At 33.9% G+C, this 21,812-nt stretch overlaps 1 protein-coding gene across 4 annotated transcripts in view; it reads left to right on the top strand.

Moving 5' to 3' along the window:
- SPAG16 (sperm associated antigen 16) overlaps positions 1-21,812 on the top strand; it is a 1,146,423-nt gene that overhangs the window by 79,914 nt on the left and 1,044,697 nt on the right. For all 4 annotated transcript variants that reach the window (XM_031958103.1, XM_031958102.1, XM_031958104.1 and 1 more), the window contains exon 8: positions 4,519-4,588. In XM_031958103.1, coding sequence (XP_031813963.1) covers positions 4,519-4,588 — 70 coding nt within the window. The remainder of the gene's footprint in view (positions 1-4,518; positions 4,589-21,812) is intronic.

The following is a 21,812-nucleotide window of genomic DNA, read 5'->3' as shown; positions in this document are numbered from 1 at the left end:
ATATGAGATACATTATCTTCCTGTAAATGTGATAATTCTTAGTTATCCCTATTGATGGTTGGTTGGGCTTATTGTTTTTTTCACCTACACAGAGCTCCTTTCAGACCCAGTCTTCTCGGCTCCCACAGAGATGTGAGCCTATGCCAGAGAGATAATGGTTTAGATCAGGGCTTCTTATGCTTTTTCCATTTGTGACCTCTTTTTTGCTGGAGATATTTTTACATGACCTCAGGTAACCTCCACATCCAACCACAGAACCCTTTATGGGCTCAGAAGATGGGATCCAGATTAAATAAGGCAAAGTTCAGAGGATACTTGGGTACCAGAGCCAACCCTGCTGCTCTCCAGCTGGGCAATGTCAGGAAGCCAACTTAATTCAACAAACATTTGATTTGTGTCTGCCACAAACCCACCAAGTCCCTGCCTTCAGGGAGCTTGCAGTCTGATAGCAATGGGAGTATGCACAGAAAGTTTGCAGTGGAAGTTTACAGTGGAAGGAGAGATACCCACAATGCCACAGGACAAAAAAAAATCTGCTTGAAGAAGCAGAAAAGTCTTTGTGAATAAGATATAACCAAATAGGCCTTGAAAATAGACAAAAGCATTAATGAATTGAGAGTATACTGTAGAAGCTGAACGACAATCTTGGTGCTGGAAAGTAGAAAGAGCTTTCAGTTTTAGGGTAAAGAATTGCTATTTTCTGCTATTGGCCAGTGATTCTCAAAATTTTTTGGTCTTGGGGCTCCTTTATATTTTTAAAAATTATTGTAGATCCCTAAATTTAGATTTATATCTATTGATAATTACTGTATTAGAAATTAAAAGTCTTAATATTGTTATAAAAATAGATTTGATCTTATAGACCCTTGAAAGACACTTGAGGTCCCCCAGGAGTCTCTGGATCATACTTTGAGAACTATACATAGGCAACTGATTTTTAAGCAAGAGTCACACAGTCAAACTTAAACATTAGACAAAATGGAAGCTATGTGAAGGATAAATTGGAAAAAAAGGAGACTCTAGAGGAAAAAACAATTGGGAAGCTGAAAATACACTAGAGAAGGAATAGGAAGCTTTAGAGGGAAAGGCAGGATGAACACAAGGGACATTGCAAAGGTAAAAGCATCAGAACTTGGCAGTTATTTGGACCCTGACTGTGAAGAAGAGGGAAGACTCAAAAATTTCCAGCCTGATAGGAATGATTCTGGTATAATTAATAGAAGAAAGTTAGAAGGAAGGCCAGGGGTCAGGTGAGCAGGAGGATGTTATTGTAGTTTTGTACATGTTTAGTGGGGATGTTTTGGAAAAGCTACAGAAGGGAGCTGGAAAAGTGATTCTTGCCCAAGGCCAAGCTGAAATGTGTCTCCTGTAGATTTGGAGACATTTCCATAGAGGTGGCACAGCTGAACTATAGAAATGGATGAGATCACCTAATCATTTAACTTTCCAGTATCTTAATTTCCTGGCCAAATAGGGAAAATAGCTATTTTTCCTATCTTATCTCATAGTTTTTTGAAAAGAAAAATAAGAAAACAGTTTGAGCTTTCAAATAAATTGTTATATAAACAATACTATTTATAATCACTGTCATTATTTATTAAAATGACAGTCATCTTATTTCTATACTGCTCACCATGGTCTAGTTGTAGCCTAATTTTAGAAGTAAAGATCTGCACCATTGTAAGCTTAATGCTTAGAGTTTATTTTCTGGTCAAGTAGATCACCAAAGTACAAAGTTGGAGAATATTACAAAGGACAAAGGAAAATCCCCAAAGCTAATTAGAGTTTTTTGTATTCTCTACAGTTGGATTTAGAATGTAGTCCAGGATTCATAGGCTTTCCTTTCATATAACCTGAAAGAAGAGGAAAGCATCCTATTAGGCACAAAACATATGTCCCTTATGACAGCCTGTGATCCTTTTTTGTTCTTTTTCTTTCTCATTATAGCAGACTCTTTGGTCTGCCTCTGCTGAAACTGAGCAAATTTCTATATTGATTTGTATTTTATTTCCTGATGACTATCAGTTCTTATAATAAAGAATTAACTTTGCTATATATATTTAATCCATGAGTCCTGTGAATTTTATTGAATGCATTTGTCCAAAAATTAACTGTTGAGAATATGGTAATAGAAACTATTTACAGAAGCATGAAAAGTATCTAATCTCCTCATAAATGTGTCAGTCCCTATTCTAAATTCTTCCCATGGCACAGAAATGACTATTTCTAAGAAGGGTTTTGCCCTTGAGCTAAAGAGCTAGCTTTGGTACCTTAGATCCAGTGGCCCTGAAAACTTATTTCTTACCTTAAATCAACCTCTTGTTTTTCTGAGACATATATCTCATGAAACTCTTAGAATGGCTTTAGCCAAAATGGAGATTTTCACCCTTTCTTCCCAGAGGCATGCCTGCAGTGTTACCACAATCTCCGCCTTTTTTTCCTTATGGGCCTATTTTTCCCCTATTAGGATTACATCCTTAACTAAAACTGAAAATCATTAGGAAAATGATTCATTTTACAAAAATTTTCTTTGAAATACCCCCCCCTTTTTTTTTTTTTAAAGAAAACACGTTTATTTTAATGTTAGAAATATTTGTATTGCTTATGGAAACTGAAAGTGAAATGTCATCTCTTTATGATATAAATTATATGTTTATATAAATAGCAGAGGCATAAATAATTCAAGGTAAAGATAATCCAACAATTTAATTTTTTTCTTTTTACTATACATTTATACTTTTTAATATAGAAAAGTATTGAGTTCTTAAGTTTATTCTCAACAGAATTAAGAAATTGGATTTTTACTATAAAATTTAAAAATATAAAGAAGCAGTTATTTTTCCAATTCTGATCCCTGTCTATATTTCTTCCTTGGAACCCTGACCATGTTGGAAATAAAGATTTCTCTTTTAAGAGTGTTAACACCTATTTGAAAAAAACTTCTTTCATACAGGCTATTCTTTTTCAAGTATATTAAAAATAAAACCAAAATATAATATGTAATTAAAGAAAATAAATTAAGCATAGTATGCACAGTAATAAAAACAACCAATTGTTAGCAAAATTTGCTGTATTCTCACAGATAAATTGTAGTGTTTGATAATTTCTCTTGCAATTTAAAATTTAATGAGAACTTTAACTTACCTTTTTTTTTATTTCTAGTAACAGAAAAATTTGACTTTAGAAAGGGATTTTGGATTTCAGAATTACCAATGGAATCCTGTTACATGAGTCAATAAAGATCTGATGCAATCCATTTGACTTCCAAAGATAGATAAAAAGTTTAATAGTAGTAATTTTTGTTTTTAAAGGGCATTTCATGAGAATTTATCCTTTGAATTTAATGATATGATAATCACTAATGCTATGGCTGATAGGATAGAATAAGGAAAAATTATATAGAATGAATAAAAGTGTTATCTTGGCATAGCTCTCTATATAAAGTAGAGTAACGAAATTTTAAAAGATTTAATATATTAAATAAAACCTAAATATAATTTGTGGGTGTTCAATCCGTATTTCACCAACCAAAACAAATATTCTTTAATATAAAATATATTTAATTCAACAAAGAGCTTTTGCGGGCAGAATATCTAGCTCAAAGTATTTATTAAACCTTGGATAAGCCCTTGAATAGTAACATTTGCCTCCTATATTATATTCACATTATAAGATTGAACGAAGTAATTATATGTCAGTTTAAACTCAGAAAAAATTATTTTGCAAATCAAAGTACTTAATTATAAATGTCCAGTACAGTGATATAGTGAAAAAAGCACTGGATTTCAAGATGAAATACCTGGGTTCAGATCCTGACTTGTGACTTTAAGACATATGATTATGAGGTTACTTCTTTCTGAATGTCAATTTCCTCATTTATAACAAAGAGATAATTATACCTAGTACAAGATACTTCACAGGGCTGTTTTGAAGATTTAATACAATAAAGTTTTTAAATTTGTAAGCCTGAAAGCTCTGGGTAAATGTAAATTGTTACTAAAACTAGCAAAAGTTTTGATTCATAAAATCAAATAAATTATTTTTAGTGTAGGCACTTTTATAAAGAATTTATTTTTCAAGTTTTCAGATAATTAATCAAAGATAAATAATTAACCCTTCCATTAAAATCCTACCCTGATATGTGTGAAGATGACCTTGTTTTCTCAAAAACTGTGCCACATACATATAAACTCTAGCACATCCTCCCAGATTAAATGGGTCAGTTATATATTTTGTTTTTGAAAGCTGGAGAATCTCATCATTATCATTATAATTACAAAATGATGGATAATTCAACCAAAACAACTCTCTAAGATCATATACAATATTTTAGGATGGTTGCAACTTCAATTAATGGAGGAAGTTTGATGCAATTATAGATTCTTGAAGTTTTGAAACTAAATAAGCATTATAATCCATTTTGACACTGTATGATCAGGTTAAGCCTATTTGAGTCATTTGTTTAATTTTATCAGTAATACAAAAAACATAACCTTATAGTATCTTTTTTATTCTTAGATTACAGGACTTCAAACAACATTAAGGAATTTGGAAACGGGACATAGTCTCCAGGTCCCTGAGCTTAAAGGTAAAACAAATTTAATAACTTATCACCAAATCAAAGTATATATTTATTTCTAACCAAGGAAGGAAAGCCAACATGATAAAAATCTTTGTCATGGAATAAACAATTCATTGCGTATATAAAAATCAAAGTTAAGTAAAAAAATGTGGAGAAAAATAAATATAATCAAGTTTCTAGAGAGAAGAAAAGGGATATGGTTCAAGAGAGACAGATGGGACACATCTGTCAGATTGGCTAAGATGACAGGAAGAGATAATGATGAATGTTGGAGAGGATGTGGGAAAACTCTGATGCATTGTTGGTGGAATTGTGAATGGATCCAACCATTATGGAGAACAATTTGGAACTATACTCAAAAAGTTATCAAAATGTGCATACCCTTTGACCGAGCAGTGTTACTACTGGGCTTATACCCCAAAGAGATCTTAAAGAAGGGAAAGGGACCCACATGTGCAAAAATGTTTGTGGCAGCCTCTTTGTAGTGGCTAGAAACTGGAAATTGAAGTGATGCCCACCAATTGGAGAATGGCTGAATAAATTGTGTTATATGAATGTTATGGAATATTACTAGCAGTATGAATACAGAGAGGCTTGGAGAGACTTACATGAACTGATGCTGAGTAAAATGAGCAGGACCAGGAGATCATTATACACTTCAACAACAATACTATATGAGGATCAGTTCTGATGGGCGTGGCCCTCTTCAACAATGAGAGGAACCAAATCAGTTCCAATTGATCTGTAATGAACAGAACCACCTACACCCAGAGAAAGAACACTGGGAAATGACCCACATTGGTCCACACTGGACCACAACATAACATTTCCACTCTTTCTGTTATTTGTTTGCTTACATTTTTGTTTTTTTTTTCCTTCTCAAGTTATTCTTACCTTCTTTCTAAATCCAATCTTTCCTGTGCAAAAAGATAACTGTATAAATATGTATACATATATTGTATTTAACATATACTTTAACATTTAATATGTATGGGATTACCTGCCATCTAGGGGAGGGGGTGAGGGGAAGGAGGGGAAAAGTTGGAACAGAAGTTTTTGCAAGGGTCACTGTTGAAAAATTACCCAGGCATATGTTTTGTATATAAAAAGCTATAATAAAAAATAAAATTAAAAAAGAGAGACAGATGGGATGCTCCAAAATGCTGATTATGGAGGAGATGTTTAAAAAACAATAAATTGTGGGATGATTCTGGGACAATGGTAAATTTCAAGCTCTCCAGATTTCCCCTACAAATAGAATAGATTTGTCCCTCAAGGTGAAAAGACAGGTGAAAAATCAAGAATACTTGGGGTAGAACAGGGTTCCTTCTAGTACAGCCCAAGAAGACTTGAAGAAAGTGTCCAGGCTGGGGATTAACCCTTGTGAAGTGCAAACACCTCTGGCTAGCTCCACATAAACACCAAGTTAGGAGCCCTTGGGGCTAGCTGAGTGTGGCTGGAGCCTCTGCAGGAACCAGAGAGACTTTCACCTCCCAGAATGCTTGAGGAGTCAGTGAAGGAATCTTGGCTGATCAGGAACCCAGGTCTAGCTGTGCTGAGGGGGGATGTATCCCTGGGTAAGAAGGAACTAAAATCCAATGAGTGTAGAACCAGTGGGACAGGAACACTGCTGACTGTGGGCACTTGCAGGAAGATGGAGCTCTTGCTTTGGGGTTCCTGATCAAAGGGGAGAATTGAAAAGAGAGCTGAAGGGAAGCTAGAGGCACCATCTCCCCACCCCATGAGTAGAGGCCTATGAATAGAGGTGCTTCCACTAATACCTCTTATTAAAGAAAAAATGAAACTGCAAAGAAAAACCCACCCAACCACAGAAACATACTATGGGAACAGGGAAGACTGGGGTTCTTCTTCAGAGGAGGACACTGAAGTAAAAGAATCTACTCCAAAGAGTAAAGTGAAATGGCTTCCCCAGAGAAAATTTATTGAACTAAAAAAAAAAATTTAAATCAAATGAGAGACATTGAGGCAAAACAAAAACAAAACAAACTTTTAGAAAATTTAAGAAAAACAAGAAAACTGTGAAAAAAAAAATTAACCAATTAGAGTCTTAAAGGTGAAAATAACTCTTTGAAGATTAGAATTGGGCAAGGGGAAGTCAGTGAAGGTACAAGAGACCAAAAAATGACATTATAAAAAATGAGAAAAATGGAACAGAACCTGAAACATAAGAAAAATGATAGATCCAGAGAACAGATCAAGAAGAGAATATATAGGAATAATTGGATTGCTTCAAAGTTGTGACCGAAAAAAAAAAAAAAAGAATTTTGACATAGTAATGCAAGAAATAATCTAAGAAAATTGTCCTGGAGTTATAAGAGAACATGAGGGGAAAGTAAAAATACAAAAAATTCACCCATCACCATCTCAAAAAGATCCTTTGTGGAATTACCAAAATTTGAAATCCCCAGATCAAAGAGAAAAATATGCAAGAAATAAGAAAAAAATCAAGTATGCTAGAGCTACAATTAGAATTATATAGAAGTTATCAGCAGCTACAATAAAAAAAAACCTGTAGATTCTGGAATCATATCTACTGACAAAAAAATTATCTGTAATATTGAATGAAAAAAAAAAAGGAAATTCAACAAGCTTACAGATTTTCAGTATTTCTGTTAACCAAATCTGAACTTAATAGAAAATTTAACAAATAAGAGCCAATATCAAAGATCAGTTTCAAGGACAATTTGTTTTTTTTTTAATATGGGAAATAAACATATACCATATGTTTAAGATTGACATCAACAATAGGATAGCTCGAGGAAAAGACTATGGCACTTAAATAAATAAAGTGCAGAGGAGAAATAGGAACAGACACAGAAGCATTAGAGGAGGGAGAAGGGCTCAGAGTTCTGAAAACCATAGGCAGCAGTACATATATACCACAAAGGGTATAGCACCCACCACAATCTATAGAGAAATAAGAGATAATGAATGATTGGACCATGAAGCAAAGGGTATGGGAAGAAGATAAGGGGGGGGGGGTGGGGAATCCATGGTTGGGGTAAGTTAAGTAATAGCAAGGCAAGTTAAAGAGCAGAATTCAAAGAGTCAACAGGGATAGGAAAGATGTGTGTGTGTATATGTATGTGGGGTGGGGGGAGGCTATATCTCTTTGTAAATATCATTAACTGTAGCTTGCTTGGAGGTAGTGGGGGGAATGAAGGGGGAAGAAGAATGAATTTTTAAAAGTGCACAGCAGAGAACAAAAGAACAATTTACAAGGAAGTAAAAAAAAAAGATGGACATTCATGAATGTAATTTCTAATGCTTATATCTATATACTATATATACTATATCTATATATCTATATATGTTATCTATATATGTTGGTGTTAGAGATTTTGAATCCTTCCTGATGTACTTCTGGTCACATGACAATGTTCCCTTTTGTTTTAGTATTACTTTTCTGTTTTTCTCTGCTTTTTAAAAATAAATTTAAAGAGACAAAAAAGGAAAATTTTAAAAATTTAAAGACCTTTAACAGGTACTCTCTGAGGTACTCTGATTTTAAATGAATATAAAGCAAAAATTGGAAAAACCAAAGAAGAGAATACAAAAGAGCGGCAAAAATCTGTAATAAGAGTGTAAGGAATGTAAAAACTGAGGCAATCTGAGGCCTCTACACAATACTAAGGACAACAAAAAAGTATTATCAATTTCCTTAAAGCTGCGAAGATTTCTATGCAACGTAGGAGGTTAAGCTTAAATGAATTTTGGTTCCTTTCAGTTCTAAAGTTCAGTGATTCCACAAATTGTTTTATTACTATGATTAAAATAGCATGATGATATATTAATTATGAATCATTTTATGACATTGATTCAGAAATGTTGGCTATTTTTTAAGACATATTCACTTCAATCATAACTAAATTTGGAGAAGACTGTGCTGATTTTTTCTTTTAAGATCTTAACAAGATTTTAAGATCATGATTAAAAGTATAAAATTTCACATTTTATCCATATAAAATGAAGGCATAATCTCAACTAATACATAGAGGAAGAATTTTCCTTTTAGGAGTGAATTCCCTGCAAATTCTATTTCTTCCGGTATTATTCTTTGTCTTTTATTCCATTGATTGTTTGATAGTAATCAGCGTGATTACCCAATAAAATTGTAAGGAACCTTAATGTAATGCAAGGTGTAAGGCCACCAGTGCTGACACTTCTGGCTATGTGCTTTTCTTACCTATTCTTTTAGGCTTTTTAAAAACTTGCATTACTTCCATATCCAGGACAAGAGAAAATTTTTAATAAATCAGAACTATATTAATAAAGATTTTAAAAATTATATCTTTGTCCTTATATGATAGTCTTAAGAATAAGAAAAACCATAGGAGAAATTATTTAATTTAGTTTAGCATAGTGGAGGAGGGTCACCTCTGTGTAACTCAGAACAAATCACTTAATTTTTCAGTGCATTAGTGGAATGTATTGTTGCCTTCCATGTCAACCATATTCCCTACATGGATAAAATCATAGAACTTGGCTATGGAAAATTATACATTGTTTTTTTGTGCAACTTAAAATACCAGTTAATGTAAACTAAAGACTTATTTAACAATTAAAGTAGAAATCTAAAATGGACATTTTTTATATTTATATAGATGCCAAATAATTTTTAAAAGGAATTTATTATCCTTTATATCTATACTATGATTTTCATTTGTGGAATATTTGCACATTACAAATTACTTTTTGTGTATCAAAATTAGTTTGTGAAACATGCTGCTATTTCAGTTATCTTAAAGTTGGCTATTATTTGGGAAAATATGAAATTTAATATATGATAATGTGAAGTAGTTTCTAAAAAACTCCCTATAGACAATCAAACTCTAAAATTACATTTTACAGGGCAGCTAGGTGGCATGGGATAGAGCACCAGACCTGAAGTCAGGAGGACCTGAATTCAAATTTGGCTCGAGACACTTAACACTTCCTAGCTGTGTGACCCTGGTCAAGTTACTTAACCCCAATTGCCTTAGCAAAAAAATAAATGAATAAAATTTTAATTAAATTAAATTTTACATTTTATTATTTGTCATGTTAATGTATATGGGAACATGAATGCAGTTTAAATCATAAATTAGAGAATGATTTGAAAGAATGCAAATTTTAAAAAAAATTGACTTACATAATTTTCAAAGAAAAAAAAAGTCACCATTAGTTCAGCACTTAAAGCTATTAGTTTTGGCTTTTAATTTCAACATTTTCTTATTTGTTTATAAGAATTGTGTTTATGTGTGTCAAATCCATAGGATGAAGATATATTTACTCAGTATTTGCCAATAATTGTTTGTAAAATATTTTACACTTTTTAATCCTGAAACAGTAAAATTTGTATTTATAGATTCTCTTGTCTCTTTTATACAGGATTATTTTCAATCCTATTCCCTCCAGAAGATTTAGTAAAAACAGTATCTATAGACAATTTTTCAAGGAAATTTAAGGGGGTTTATCTTTCTATTTACTGGGAACAACTCACTGTTTGTTATTCGTATTATGGAGAAGTCCTTGCTCAGTTTTCTCTATTGAGGGCGACCCCATCAGTCAACTTAACAAACTTGGAGTTATTCTTGACTCTTTTCTTTAATATATCACCTCTGGGGGGGTTGGGGGGGGGCGGAGCCAAGATGGCGAAGAAGACACACGCGACTTTCTAAGCTCTTCTCTTACCCTCTTTATCAATATTATATCGAGCCTCAAAAATAGTCTTGACTGCTACAATTCGTAAAGATAAGAAGTAGAACAACTCATCAGCCAAAGAAAATCTGCAGTCTCACCAAAAAAGGTTGGTTCCGGGGCCAGGGGGGAGATCGGCGCAGACGGGAGAGAAATTAGGTTCCGAGGAGAGTCTCAAACCGAGGGTGAAGGCACAGATCTCAGCACAAGCGCAAAGCCCCAACCCGCAGTACGGGGCTTTTCCTTGGGGCAGTTGTGATCCTGCACGGCAGGAGGACGTAGCTCTGGTTAGCCTCCAATCTGCGCAGTGGGGAGCTTGGCTTGGGGCCATAGAGCTTTTCCAGGGCCGATTTGCATCAGGCAGAGACACTGGGGCAGAGTTGGGGGTGGTCTGCAGTCAGCTGCTAATACTCAACAGTCCCACAAGAGGCTCCGGCCTGGGGCAGTGACACTTTCACCCCTTAGTCTCTAGCCTAGGGCAATCGCTAACCCACTCAGCCCTACTAAGCAGTTTGATAGCTCGGCCAGTGCTGAATCCACTCCCTGTTGGGGGAAGGGAAAACTCTCACTCAGAGCACTCCCAAACCTCAGAGCCGGAAATCGGCTTACGTCTTTCCCTGCTCTGCAGAGGAAGCTGGTAACCCCCTTGCCTGGGAGGCATACCCTAAAGGCTTTAAAACATGAATAAAAAGATGAAAAGAACGATTGACAGCTTCTATGCAGAAAAAGAGCAGGTCAGCAAACCTGAAGAGACCTCAAACAGCAAAAATGCATCAGACTGTCAGCAAACCTGAAGAGACCTCAAACAGCAAAAATGCATCAGACTGTCCTCCTTTACATAATGCTCTCATAGAAGAGACCATGAAGCCTTACAAGAGAGCAACAACTTCCTGAAATACGAATTGGAAAAGTTAAAAAATTCCCAGGAAGTGCAGGGAAACAAAATTGGTGAATTGGAAAAAATAAAAAAATCTCAGGAATGTAAGAATTGTGAATTGGAAAAAATAAAGAATTCACTAGAAAGTAGGATTTGTGAATTGGAAAAGAAAGAACACGCAAGAAAGTAGGATCTGTGAATTGGAAAAAGAAAATAATTCACTAAAAAAAAAAATTAGTGAAATGGAAAAAAATTCCACAGACCAAAACAATACATTCAAAAACTCAATTGGACATATACAGAAAGAAGTAAAAAAAGCTAATGAAGAAAATAATTCTTTAAAAATTAGAACTGAACAAATAGAAACTAATGATTCATTGAGACAGCAAGAATCAGTCAAGCAAAAACAAAAAAATGACAAACTGGAAAAAACCATGAATTATCTACTTGCAAAAACGACAGACTTGGAAAATAGATCTAGGAGAGATAATCTGAGGATTATTGGACTTTCTGAAAACTATGATGAAAAAAAGAGCCTAGATACTATTTTACAAGAAATCATCAAAGAGAACTGCCCAGATGTAATAGAATCAGAAGGTAAAATAGGCATTGAAAGAATTCATCGAACACCTTCTGAAAGAAACCCTAAAATAAAAACCCCAAGGAATATTGTGGCAAAATTTCAGAACTATCAGATTAAGGAAAAAATTTTACAAGCAGCCAAAAAAAAACCATTTAAATACCGAGGTGCCACAATAAGGATCACCCAAGATCTGGCTGCCTCTACATTAAAGGAAAGAAGGGCCTGGAATATGATATTCCGAAAGGCACAAGAACTTGGGATGCAGCCAAGAATAAACTACCCAGCTAAGCTGAGCATTTTCTTCCAGGGAAGAAGATGGACATTTAATGAAACAAATGAATTCCATTTGTTTCTGAAGAAAAAACCAGAACTAAACAAAAAATTTGATCTCCAAGAATAGAACTCAAGAGATGCAGAAAAGGTAAAAATAACTCTTGAGAATTGTATTTCTGTTGTGGATATACAAAAAGAATACATGTATAATTTGATTGTACTGATATAACATAAAAAAGGGAAGTAGATATGGAAAAGGGATGATGGCAGAATAAGGTGGGAAGGAGGGATAAAAAGAGGGAAACCACATCCCACAAAGAGGCTAAGGAAACTTATCATATCTGAGGGAATTTAGAGAGGGGGAGGAACATTGTGTGAATCTTACTCTCATCAGAGTTGGCTCAAAGAAAAAATAATTGACATTTGTTTTAGAGAAAATTCTCTCTCGCCTCATTAAAAACGGGGGAGAGGAAAAGGGAAAAGAAAAAGAGTAATAAGGGAAGGAAGGGGGAAAGACTCAAAGGGGGGGAGGGAGGGATTATAAAGAGGATAAGTATCGTGATACAAGAGGGGTACATAAGTTTAAAAGGGGGAAAGAGGGTTGGGGGAGGCAAGAATAAGTAAAGCACAATCTGGGGTTATTAGGATGGCAGGAAATACAGATTTAGTAATTCTAACCGTAAATGTGAATGGGATGAACTCCCCCATAAAGAGGAGGCAGATAGCAGACTGGATCAAAAGTCAGAACCCTACAATATGTTGTTTACAAGAAACACATTTAAAGCAGGGGGATACATATAGAGTAAAGGTAAAAGGCTGGAGCAAAATCTATTATGCTTCAGGTGAAGTCAAAAAAGCAGGGGTAGCCATCCTTATCTCAGATCAAGCAAAAGTAAAAATTGATCTAATTAAAAGAGATAAGGAAGGAAACTACATCCTGCTAAAGGGTAGCATAAACAACGAAGCAATATCAATATTAAACATATATGCACCAAGTGGTATGGCACTCAACTTCCTAAAGGAGAAGTTAAGAGAGTTGCAAGAAGAAATAGACAACAAAACTGTAATAGTAGGAGATCTCAACCTTGCACTCTCAGAATTAGACAAATCAAACCACAAAACAAATAAGAAAGAAATTAAAGAAGTAAATAGAATATTAGAAAAATTAGGTATGTTGGATCTTTGGAGAAAATTGAATGGAGATAGAAGGGAATATACTTTCTTCTCAGCAGTTCATGGAACCTATTCAAAAATTGACCATATATTAGGACATAAAGACCTCAAAATTAAATGCAAGAAAGCAGAAATAGTAAATGCTTTCTTTTCAGATCATGATGCAATAAAAACTACATTCAACAAAAAGTTAGGGGGAAATAGACCAAAAAGTAATTGGAAACTAAACAATCTCATCTTAAAGAATGATTGGGTGAAGCAGCAAATTATAGATACAATTAATAATTTCACTCAAGATAATGACAATGATGAGACATCATACCAAAATTTGTGGGATGCAGCCAAAGCGGTAATAAGAGGGAATTTTATATCCTTAGAGGCTTACTTGAATAAAACAGAGAAAGAAAAGATTAATGAATTGGGCTTGCAACTAAAAAAACTAAAAAAAGACCAAATTAAAAACCCCCAATCAAATACTAAATTGGAAATTCTAAAATTAAAAGGAGAAATTAAAAATATTGAAAGTAAAAAAACTATTGAACTAATTAATAAAACTAAGAGTTGGTTCTATGAAAAAGCCAATAAAATAGATAAGCCTTTGGTAAATCTGATTAGAAAAAGGAGGGAGGAAAATGAAATTAGTAGTCTTAAAAATGAAAAGGGAGAACTTTCCACCAATGAAGAGGAAATTAGAGAAATAATAAGGAGTTATTTTGCTCAACTTTATGCCAATAAATTTGATAACCTAAGTGAAATGGATGACTACCTCCAAAAATATAGACTTCCCAGACTAACAGAGGAGGAAGTAAATTGCTTGAATAGTCCCATTTCAGAAAAAGAAATAGAACAGGCAATTAAACAACTCCCTAAGAAAAAATCCCCAGGACCAGATGGATTTACATGTGAATTTTACCAAACATTTAAAGAACAATTGGCCCCAATGCTATATAAATTATTTGATAAAATAGGGAATGAAGGAGTCCTACCAAATTCCTTCTATGACACAGACATGGTACTGATACCTAAACCAGGTAGGCTGAAAACAGAGAAAGAAAATTATAGACCAATCTCCCTAATGAATATTGATGCTAAAATCTTAAATAAGATATTAGCAAAAAGACTACAGAAAATCATCTCCAAGATAATACACTATGATCAAGTAGGATTTATACCAGGAATGCAGGGCTGGTTCAATATTAGGAAAACTATCAATATAATTGGCCATGTTAATAACCAAATTAACAAAAACCATATGATCATCTCAATAGATGCAGAAAAAGCATTTGATAAAATCCAACATCCATTCCTATTAAAAACACTTGAGAGTATAGGAATAAATGGACTTTTCCTTAAAATAATCAGCAGCATCTATTTAAAACCATCAGTAAGCATCATATGTAATGGAGACAAACTGCAACCATTCCCAATAAGATCTGGAGTGAAACAAGGTTGCCCACTATCACCGTTACTATTTAATATTGTATTAGAAACGCTAGCTATAGCAATAAGAGCTGAGAAAGAGATTAAAGGAATAAGAATAGGCAATGAGGAAGCCAAATTATCACTCTTTGCCGATGACATGATGGTATACTTAGAGAACCCCAGAGATTCTGCTAAAAAGTTATTAGAAATAATCCACAACTTTAGCAAAGTTGCTGGTTATAAAATAAACCCACATAAGTCATCAGCATTCTTATATATCACTAACAAAATCCAACAGTCAGAGTTACAAAGAGAAATTCCATTTAAAGTAACTACTGATAATATAAAATATTTAGGAATCTATCTGCCAAGGGAAAATCAGAAACTTTATGAGCAAAATTACAGACCACTTTTCACACAAATTAAGTCTGATCTAACCAATTGGAAAAATATTAAATGCTCTTGGATAGGGCGAGCAAATATAATAAAGATGACAATATTACCTAAACTAATCTATTTATTTAGCGCTATACCAATCAGACTCCCAAAAAACTATTTTAATGACCTAGAAAAAATAACAACAAAGTTCATATGGAAAAACAAAAGGTCAAGAATTTCAAGGGAATTAATGAAAAAAAAATCAAATGATGGTGGCTTAGCTGTACCAGATCTAAAATTATATTATAGAGCAGCAGTTACCAAAACTATTTGGTATTGGCTAAGGAATAGATTAGTTGATCAGTGGAATAGATTAGGTTCAAGGGATAAAACAGTCAACAAATATAGCAACCTAGTCTTTGACAAACCCAAAGATCCCAGCTTTTGGGATAAGAACTTACTGTTTGATAAAAATTGCTGGGAAAATTGGAAACTAATATGGCAGAAACTAGGCATTGATCCATACTTAACGCCGTACACCAAGATAAGGTCAAAATGGGTTCATGACCTAGGCATAAAGAATGAAATTATTAATAAATTAGAGGAACATAGGATAGTTTACCTCTCAGACCTGTGGAAGGGGAAGGTCTTTATGACCAAAGCAGAACTAGAGATCATTACTGATCACAAAATAGAAAATTTCGATTATACCAAACTGAAAAGTTTTTGTACAAACAAAACTAATGCAGACAAGATTAGAAGGGAAGCAATAAACTGGGAAAATATTTTTACAGTCAAAGGTTCTGATAAAGGCCTCATTTCCAAAATATATAGAGAATTAACTCTAATTTATAAAAAATCAAGCCATTCTCCAATTGAAAAATGGTCAAAGGATATGAACAGACAATTCTCAGATGAAGAAATTGAAACTATTTCTAGTCATATGAAAAGATGCTCCAAGTCATTATTAATCAGAGAAATGCAAATTAAGACAACTCTAAGATACCACTACACACCTGTCAGATTGGCTAAGATGACAGGAAAAAATAATGATGATTGTTGGAGGGGATGCGGGAAAACTGGGACATTGATGCATTGTTGGTGGAGTTGTGAACGAATCCAACCATTTTGGAGAGTAGTTTGGAACTATGCTCAAAAAGTTATCAAACTGTGCATACCCTTTGATCCAGCAGTGTTACTACTGGGATTATATCCCAAAGAGATTATAAAGAAGGGAAAGGGACCTGTATGTGCACGAATGTTTGTGGCAGCCCTTTTTGTAGTGGCTAGAAACTGGAAACTGAATGGATGTCCATCAGTTGGAGAATGGCTGAATAAATTGTGGTATATGAAAATTATGGAATATTACTGTTCTGTAAGAAATGACCAACAGGATGATTTCAGAAAGGCCTGGAGAGACTTACACGAACTGATGCTGAGTGAAATGAGCAGGACCAGGAGATCATTATATACTTCAACAACAATACTAGATGATGACCAGTTCTGATGGATCAGGCCATCCTCAGCAACGAGATCAACCAAATCATTTCCAAAAGAGCAGTAATGAACTGAACCAGCTATGCCCAGAAAAAGAACTCTGGGAGATGACTAAAAACCATTACATTGAATTCCCAATCCCTATATTTATGCACACCTGCATTTTTGATTTCCTTCACAAGCTAATTGTACAATATTTCAGAGTCTGATTCTTTTTGTACAGCAAGATAACGTTTTGGTCATGTATACTTATTGTGTATCTAATTTATATTTTAATATATTTAACATCTACTGGTCATCCTGCCATCTAGGGGAGGGGGTGGGGGGGTAAGAGGTGAAAAATTGGAACAAGAGGTTTGGCAATTGTTAATGCTGTAAAGTTACCCATGCATATATCCTGTAAATAAAAGGCTATTAAAAAATAAATAAATAAAATTTAAAAAAATTATATATCACCTCTCATATTTCACCAGTTGCCAAGTCTTGTTCCCCTCCCTCAATATTTCTTCCCTCCATAGTCTCTGCCCTAATTCTGGCATTCAGTACCTTTTGTTTCTTAATTGTATTATTGTTTGTCCTTTGTTTTCAAAGAGGACCAGAGACATCCCAGAGTGATAGCTTGGCTTGTACTGGATTTAAGTGAAATAGAATGGCACCAAATTATCAATCTTGCTACTCTTTCTGAGTCATTCAAGTTCAATGGCAGGACAAAAGTCAAGAAGACTGCCAGTGGCCTGGGATAGAATGATCATCTTCACATGCTTGGGGTAGACATCCTCCTAACTCACAGACAGGTTTGAGGCCTGTGGGTTACCCTAATTGTATACTTAACATCTGACATTCAATTTAGATCAACTTAATAGGCTTTCTTTGTAAGCCAGATATAGAGCTAGGTGCTGAACATACATAGACAAAAAGAAATGGTTCTTGTTCTTAAGAAGTTTATATTATATGGCAGGGAAACAGCATCTACACCTCATGAGTAAATACAAAATATGTAAAAAGCATTCTTTAGGTCAAATATGAAAGGTAGTTAATAGTAGAATGGAATTTTTAGAGAGCAAAATCAGAGATTGAGATATGGGACTAATAATGGATGGGAGCAGGGAAGGGCAATTTGGCAAAAAGGAATTTCAATGTAAGCATCCATAGCAGCCTAGGCAGCCTAGTGGCAATTTGGAATAACAGTAAACCTGGGTTAAGCTATGAAAAATAGATTGGCAGTTCTTTTTAGTAAAAAAAAAAAAAAAAAAAAAAGAAAGAAAGAAAGAAAAGAAAAAGAAAAAAAAAGAAAAAAAGTTAATTTTATTATTAATCTCTGAAAAAGCAGCACATCATGAAAGTAGAAGAGTAGATGTTGTATCCATGGTCCTGCTTGACACTCAAGAACAATGGGACTAGTGGATTGTTAGGGCCATGCTGGTTATAAAGGGATGAAGTTGTTTTTATGGAGTTCATTGTCACCCAGATTGGCTCTGCTCAAGGTTTTTTAATGGATTATTATAGAGATCTCAGGAGAGCCTTTAGCATGATTCTCTGTGTGTAATAAGTACTTAAAGTTAACATTAAATTTTTTTTATTTTTTAAAGATTAACAATAATTATGTTTTATACAAACTTGTAATTTCACTTTCTTTAAAGTTGTTCATTAATCACTTTTTTGTGATGTGATATTTTTTTCCTGTAAGAATTCCACAGGCATATGTTTGAACCATTTATACTGTTTTACAAACTTTCATTTGGCCTTTACTCAGTTGGCTATCATTATTGTAACCTCATTTTTATCCCTTTATATAATTATCCCTCTAGCATTTATTCTAGATTTTTCCCATAATCTTTTGAATCCTTTAATCCTAAACTTTTCTTCCAGTTTTGACTACTCAGACCATTGTTTCCTAAAATGTGGAGGCAATGAAGGATGATTTGTCTCATTTACCCTTGTTTCATGCTTATATACCTTTGTATTTTCCTTTTCATTCTTCCTGCTATTCTCAAAGGAAAGTATTTCCATCTGTTCTCTGTTTCCAACCCTTTTCTGAAGTCTTTTCATTTACCTTCTGGCTTGACATCATTGTCTCTGTCATTAAATAAATAGAGGATAAATCTTGAGAAGTTAATATTCTTTTTGCAGTTTATGTCCTTGTACAGAAAATAATGGTTGTGGACACTAGTCATTCTTCTACTTCAAACATTCTGTGATCATGAGCTTCCTTAATGAGGTCATAGAGGAAACCAGCAAGCTGAATTTAAACATCATTCTTTTCAAACATCTCATCTGGGTCAGCAAAATTGTTTGAGGAAAGATCTCTGTTCTTCCCTCGAAGATCATCTATGGAGCTTTCATGTTCAGTTATTTTTTTCTGATTCCTTTACTGTGTCTTCCTAGCCTAAAGGTAGACACCGTCAGCCACCAGAGCATGAATATGTACAAACTTCTTGTGGGACTATGTCGAAACAAAAAACTAGAGGTAAAGAGTCGATTGATAGAAAGCACCTAGTTAAGAATGGTGTCCTTTCATTAGATATGCTTTAAAATAATATATCCTGCCTTTCAATTATTAGTTTGATATAGGATAAATAATTTTTCTTTTATAATTTAAGTTTTCTTTGAATTTAGGTTACAATTTTCTGAATTATTATTTTTTGGGGGGAATTTTAATCCCAGTTTTTATAAGCACAGAGTCCAACATTTTATTCATGTCATGTTACCTTCACCTAAGAAACAAAATTTCTAACCCAAGTGATTCCAAGATAAAAAAAATCTCTGTTTTATAACAATATCTCTCAAAGCAGTTGCTATAGCTTTACATAAAATTAGCACATCACAAACTATTAAACGTTCAGTTTCATTGACTTTGGCCAGCATCAAAATATGGTCTTTACAGAATCATAGACTTAGTTCCACCTGACTCTCAAACAACCTGTATCTACTTGTTATTTAGTAGTTTTTCAGTCATATCTAATTCTTCATAACACATTTGGTGAAGATACTAGAGTGGTTTGCCAATACCTTGTCCAGATCATTTTATAGATGGGGAAACCGAGATAAACAGAGTTAAGTGACTTTCCCAGGATCACAAGTTTGGTAAGTGTCTGAAGCTGTATTTGAACTTAGGTCTTTCTTACTCCAAGTCTGGCATTCTATCCACTGTACCACCCAACTGTTCCCCTCTATTATACTTATGTATCTCTTTTTAAAAAATATTGGTTGTGAGAGACAGACAGACACATACACATACACACATACGCAAACACAAAAACAGGGAAAGAAAAATTAATTTACTTAGCAAACACCCTACTTAATATATTTAAAAGCTAATTTCATTGGAATAGTCTTGTTCTGCATAGCATAACTTCATGGAATTGTTTCTGTGTCACTACCTCTGTTTCTGTTTCTGTTTCTCTCATTACCACTGAAAAGTAAATAAAATTAACCTATCTGATAATCTATTTGGAGCTTATACCAAAATATAATCCTTCACAAGAACTATGGATGAACATGGAGTAGTATTCTGGCTATTTGCTGCCATGTTACCAATTTACTTTGGCTAAATAGAACCACAGTTTTTTTCTTCTTTTAAAATCTTTTCCTGAATACACTCAACATTCACCTTTGCAAAGCCTGTGTTCCAAAATTTTCCTCCCTCCCCTCTGCCCTTCCTCTCATAGGCAAAAAGTGATCCAATATAGGATAAATGTGTAATTTTTCTTAAATTTTCCATATTTATCATGCTGTGCAAGAAAAATTAGATCAAATAGGGAAAAAAAGGCGAAAGAAAAAAAAAAACAAAAAAGGTGAAAATACTATACTTTGATCCATATTCAAATTCCATAGTTCTATCTCTGGAAATGGATGGCTCTTTCATTCACAAATGTATATTGGAATTGAATCATCTCTTTGTTGAATAGAGCCAAGTAAGTCCATCACAGCTGATCATCACATTATCTTCTTGTTTCTGTGTACAATGTTCTCCTGTTTTTATTCATTTTTCCCAAATTTATTTTATTTGAAGAAACAGAATAAGCAAAAAGAAGCAATACAAAACAAAATAAAACAAAACAATGTCATATGCTCAGCAAAACATCAGGGAGGATTCAAAATATATAACAACAAATTACCAGATCAAAAAAGTATATATATTAGTAGAAGAAATTAAATTCATGAGTGCCTGTCTTTTCTTTACTTCCTTGTAAATTGTTCTTTTGTTCTCTGCTGGGCACCTTATTTACTTTATTTTTCCCCCTCCTTCCATTCCCCCACCACAGCCAAAAAGGTTATAGTTAAGAAAGGATATATTTGTATATACATATGTAGATATATTCATACATACATACACACACATAGATACATACATATCTCCTTTTCATTTCCCCCATCCCCCAAGCAAACTACAGTTATAGAAAAGATATATTTATGTATAGAAATGTAGATATATACATAGATACACATTCTCATACCACATCCACACCCACAATCCACATACACACGTCTTTCCTATCCCTGCTGATATTCATTAAATTCTGCTTCATAACTTTTCTTGCTATTACTTAATCTTCCCCAACTCATGAATCCTTCCCTTGCCTTCTTCCCATGTTCTTGGATTCCCTACCCATCCATCCATCCCATCTTATTTCTTTATAGATTATGGAGGGCTCTATACCCTTCATAGTATGCATGTAGTGTTTATTGAACCCATTCCTGCTGTAAGTAGGTTTTCAGAACTAAGAGCCCTCTTCCTCCTTCTGTGTATTCTTTCTCTGCACCTCATTTGTATATCATAATTATTATTTTTAACCTTTTTCTCTGCCAATTTTTTTCTAAACATATAGCATACATTTCCCATGTAAAAAAAAGCATAATTTGTCTATGTTTAAACAGTTTGTCCGTGTTGAGTTCCTTAAAATTGTTCTTTGATATATCTTGTATGTTAAATTTTTTGTTAAGTTCAAGTTTGGTTGATAGAAAGTCCTGAAAATCTGCAAATTAGTTGAATTCTGTATTTTCTCATTGAAATTTATAGATAATGGTGCTGGATATGATATTTTTGGCCACAGGGCTAGTTCTTTTGCTTGTCTGTAGATATGATTCCAAGACCTGCAGTCTTTTATTGTAGCTGCTGATAAGTCTTGTACAATTCTAATTGTAGCCCTGGCATATTAGAATTTTTTTCCCCTTATTTCTTGTAAAATTTTCTTTTTGATCTGGGAATTTCAAAATTTGACAATAATATTTCTATGTGTTTACCACAAAGGATCTCGAGGTAGAAATCACTGGATATATTTTTTTTCTATTTCTACTTTTCCCTCATGTTCTATTACTCCAGGACA

The sequence above is a fragment of the Sarcophilus harrisii genome, chromosome 3 (genome assembly GCF_902635505.1).
Source record: "Sarcophilus harrisii chromosome 3, mSarHar1.11, whole genome shotgun sequence".
Classification (NCBI taxonomy): domain Eukaryota; kingdom Metazoa; phylum Chordata; class Mammalia; order Dasyuromorphia; family Dasyuridae; genus Sarcophilus; species Sarcophilus harrisii.
This window is presented reverse-complemented; position numbering and strand designations above follow the sequence as displayed.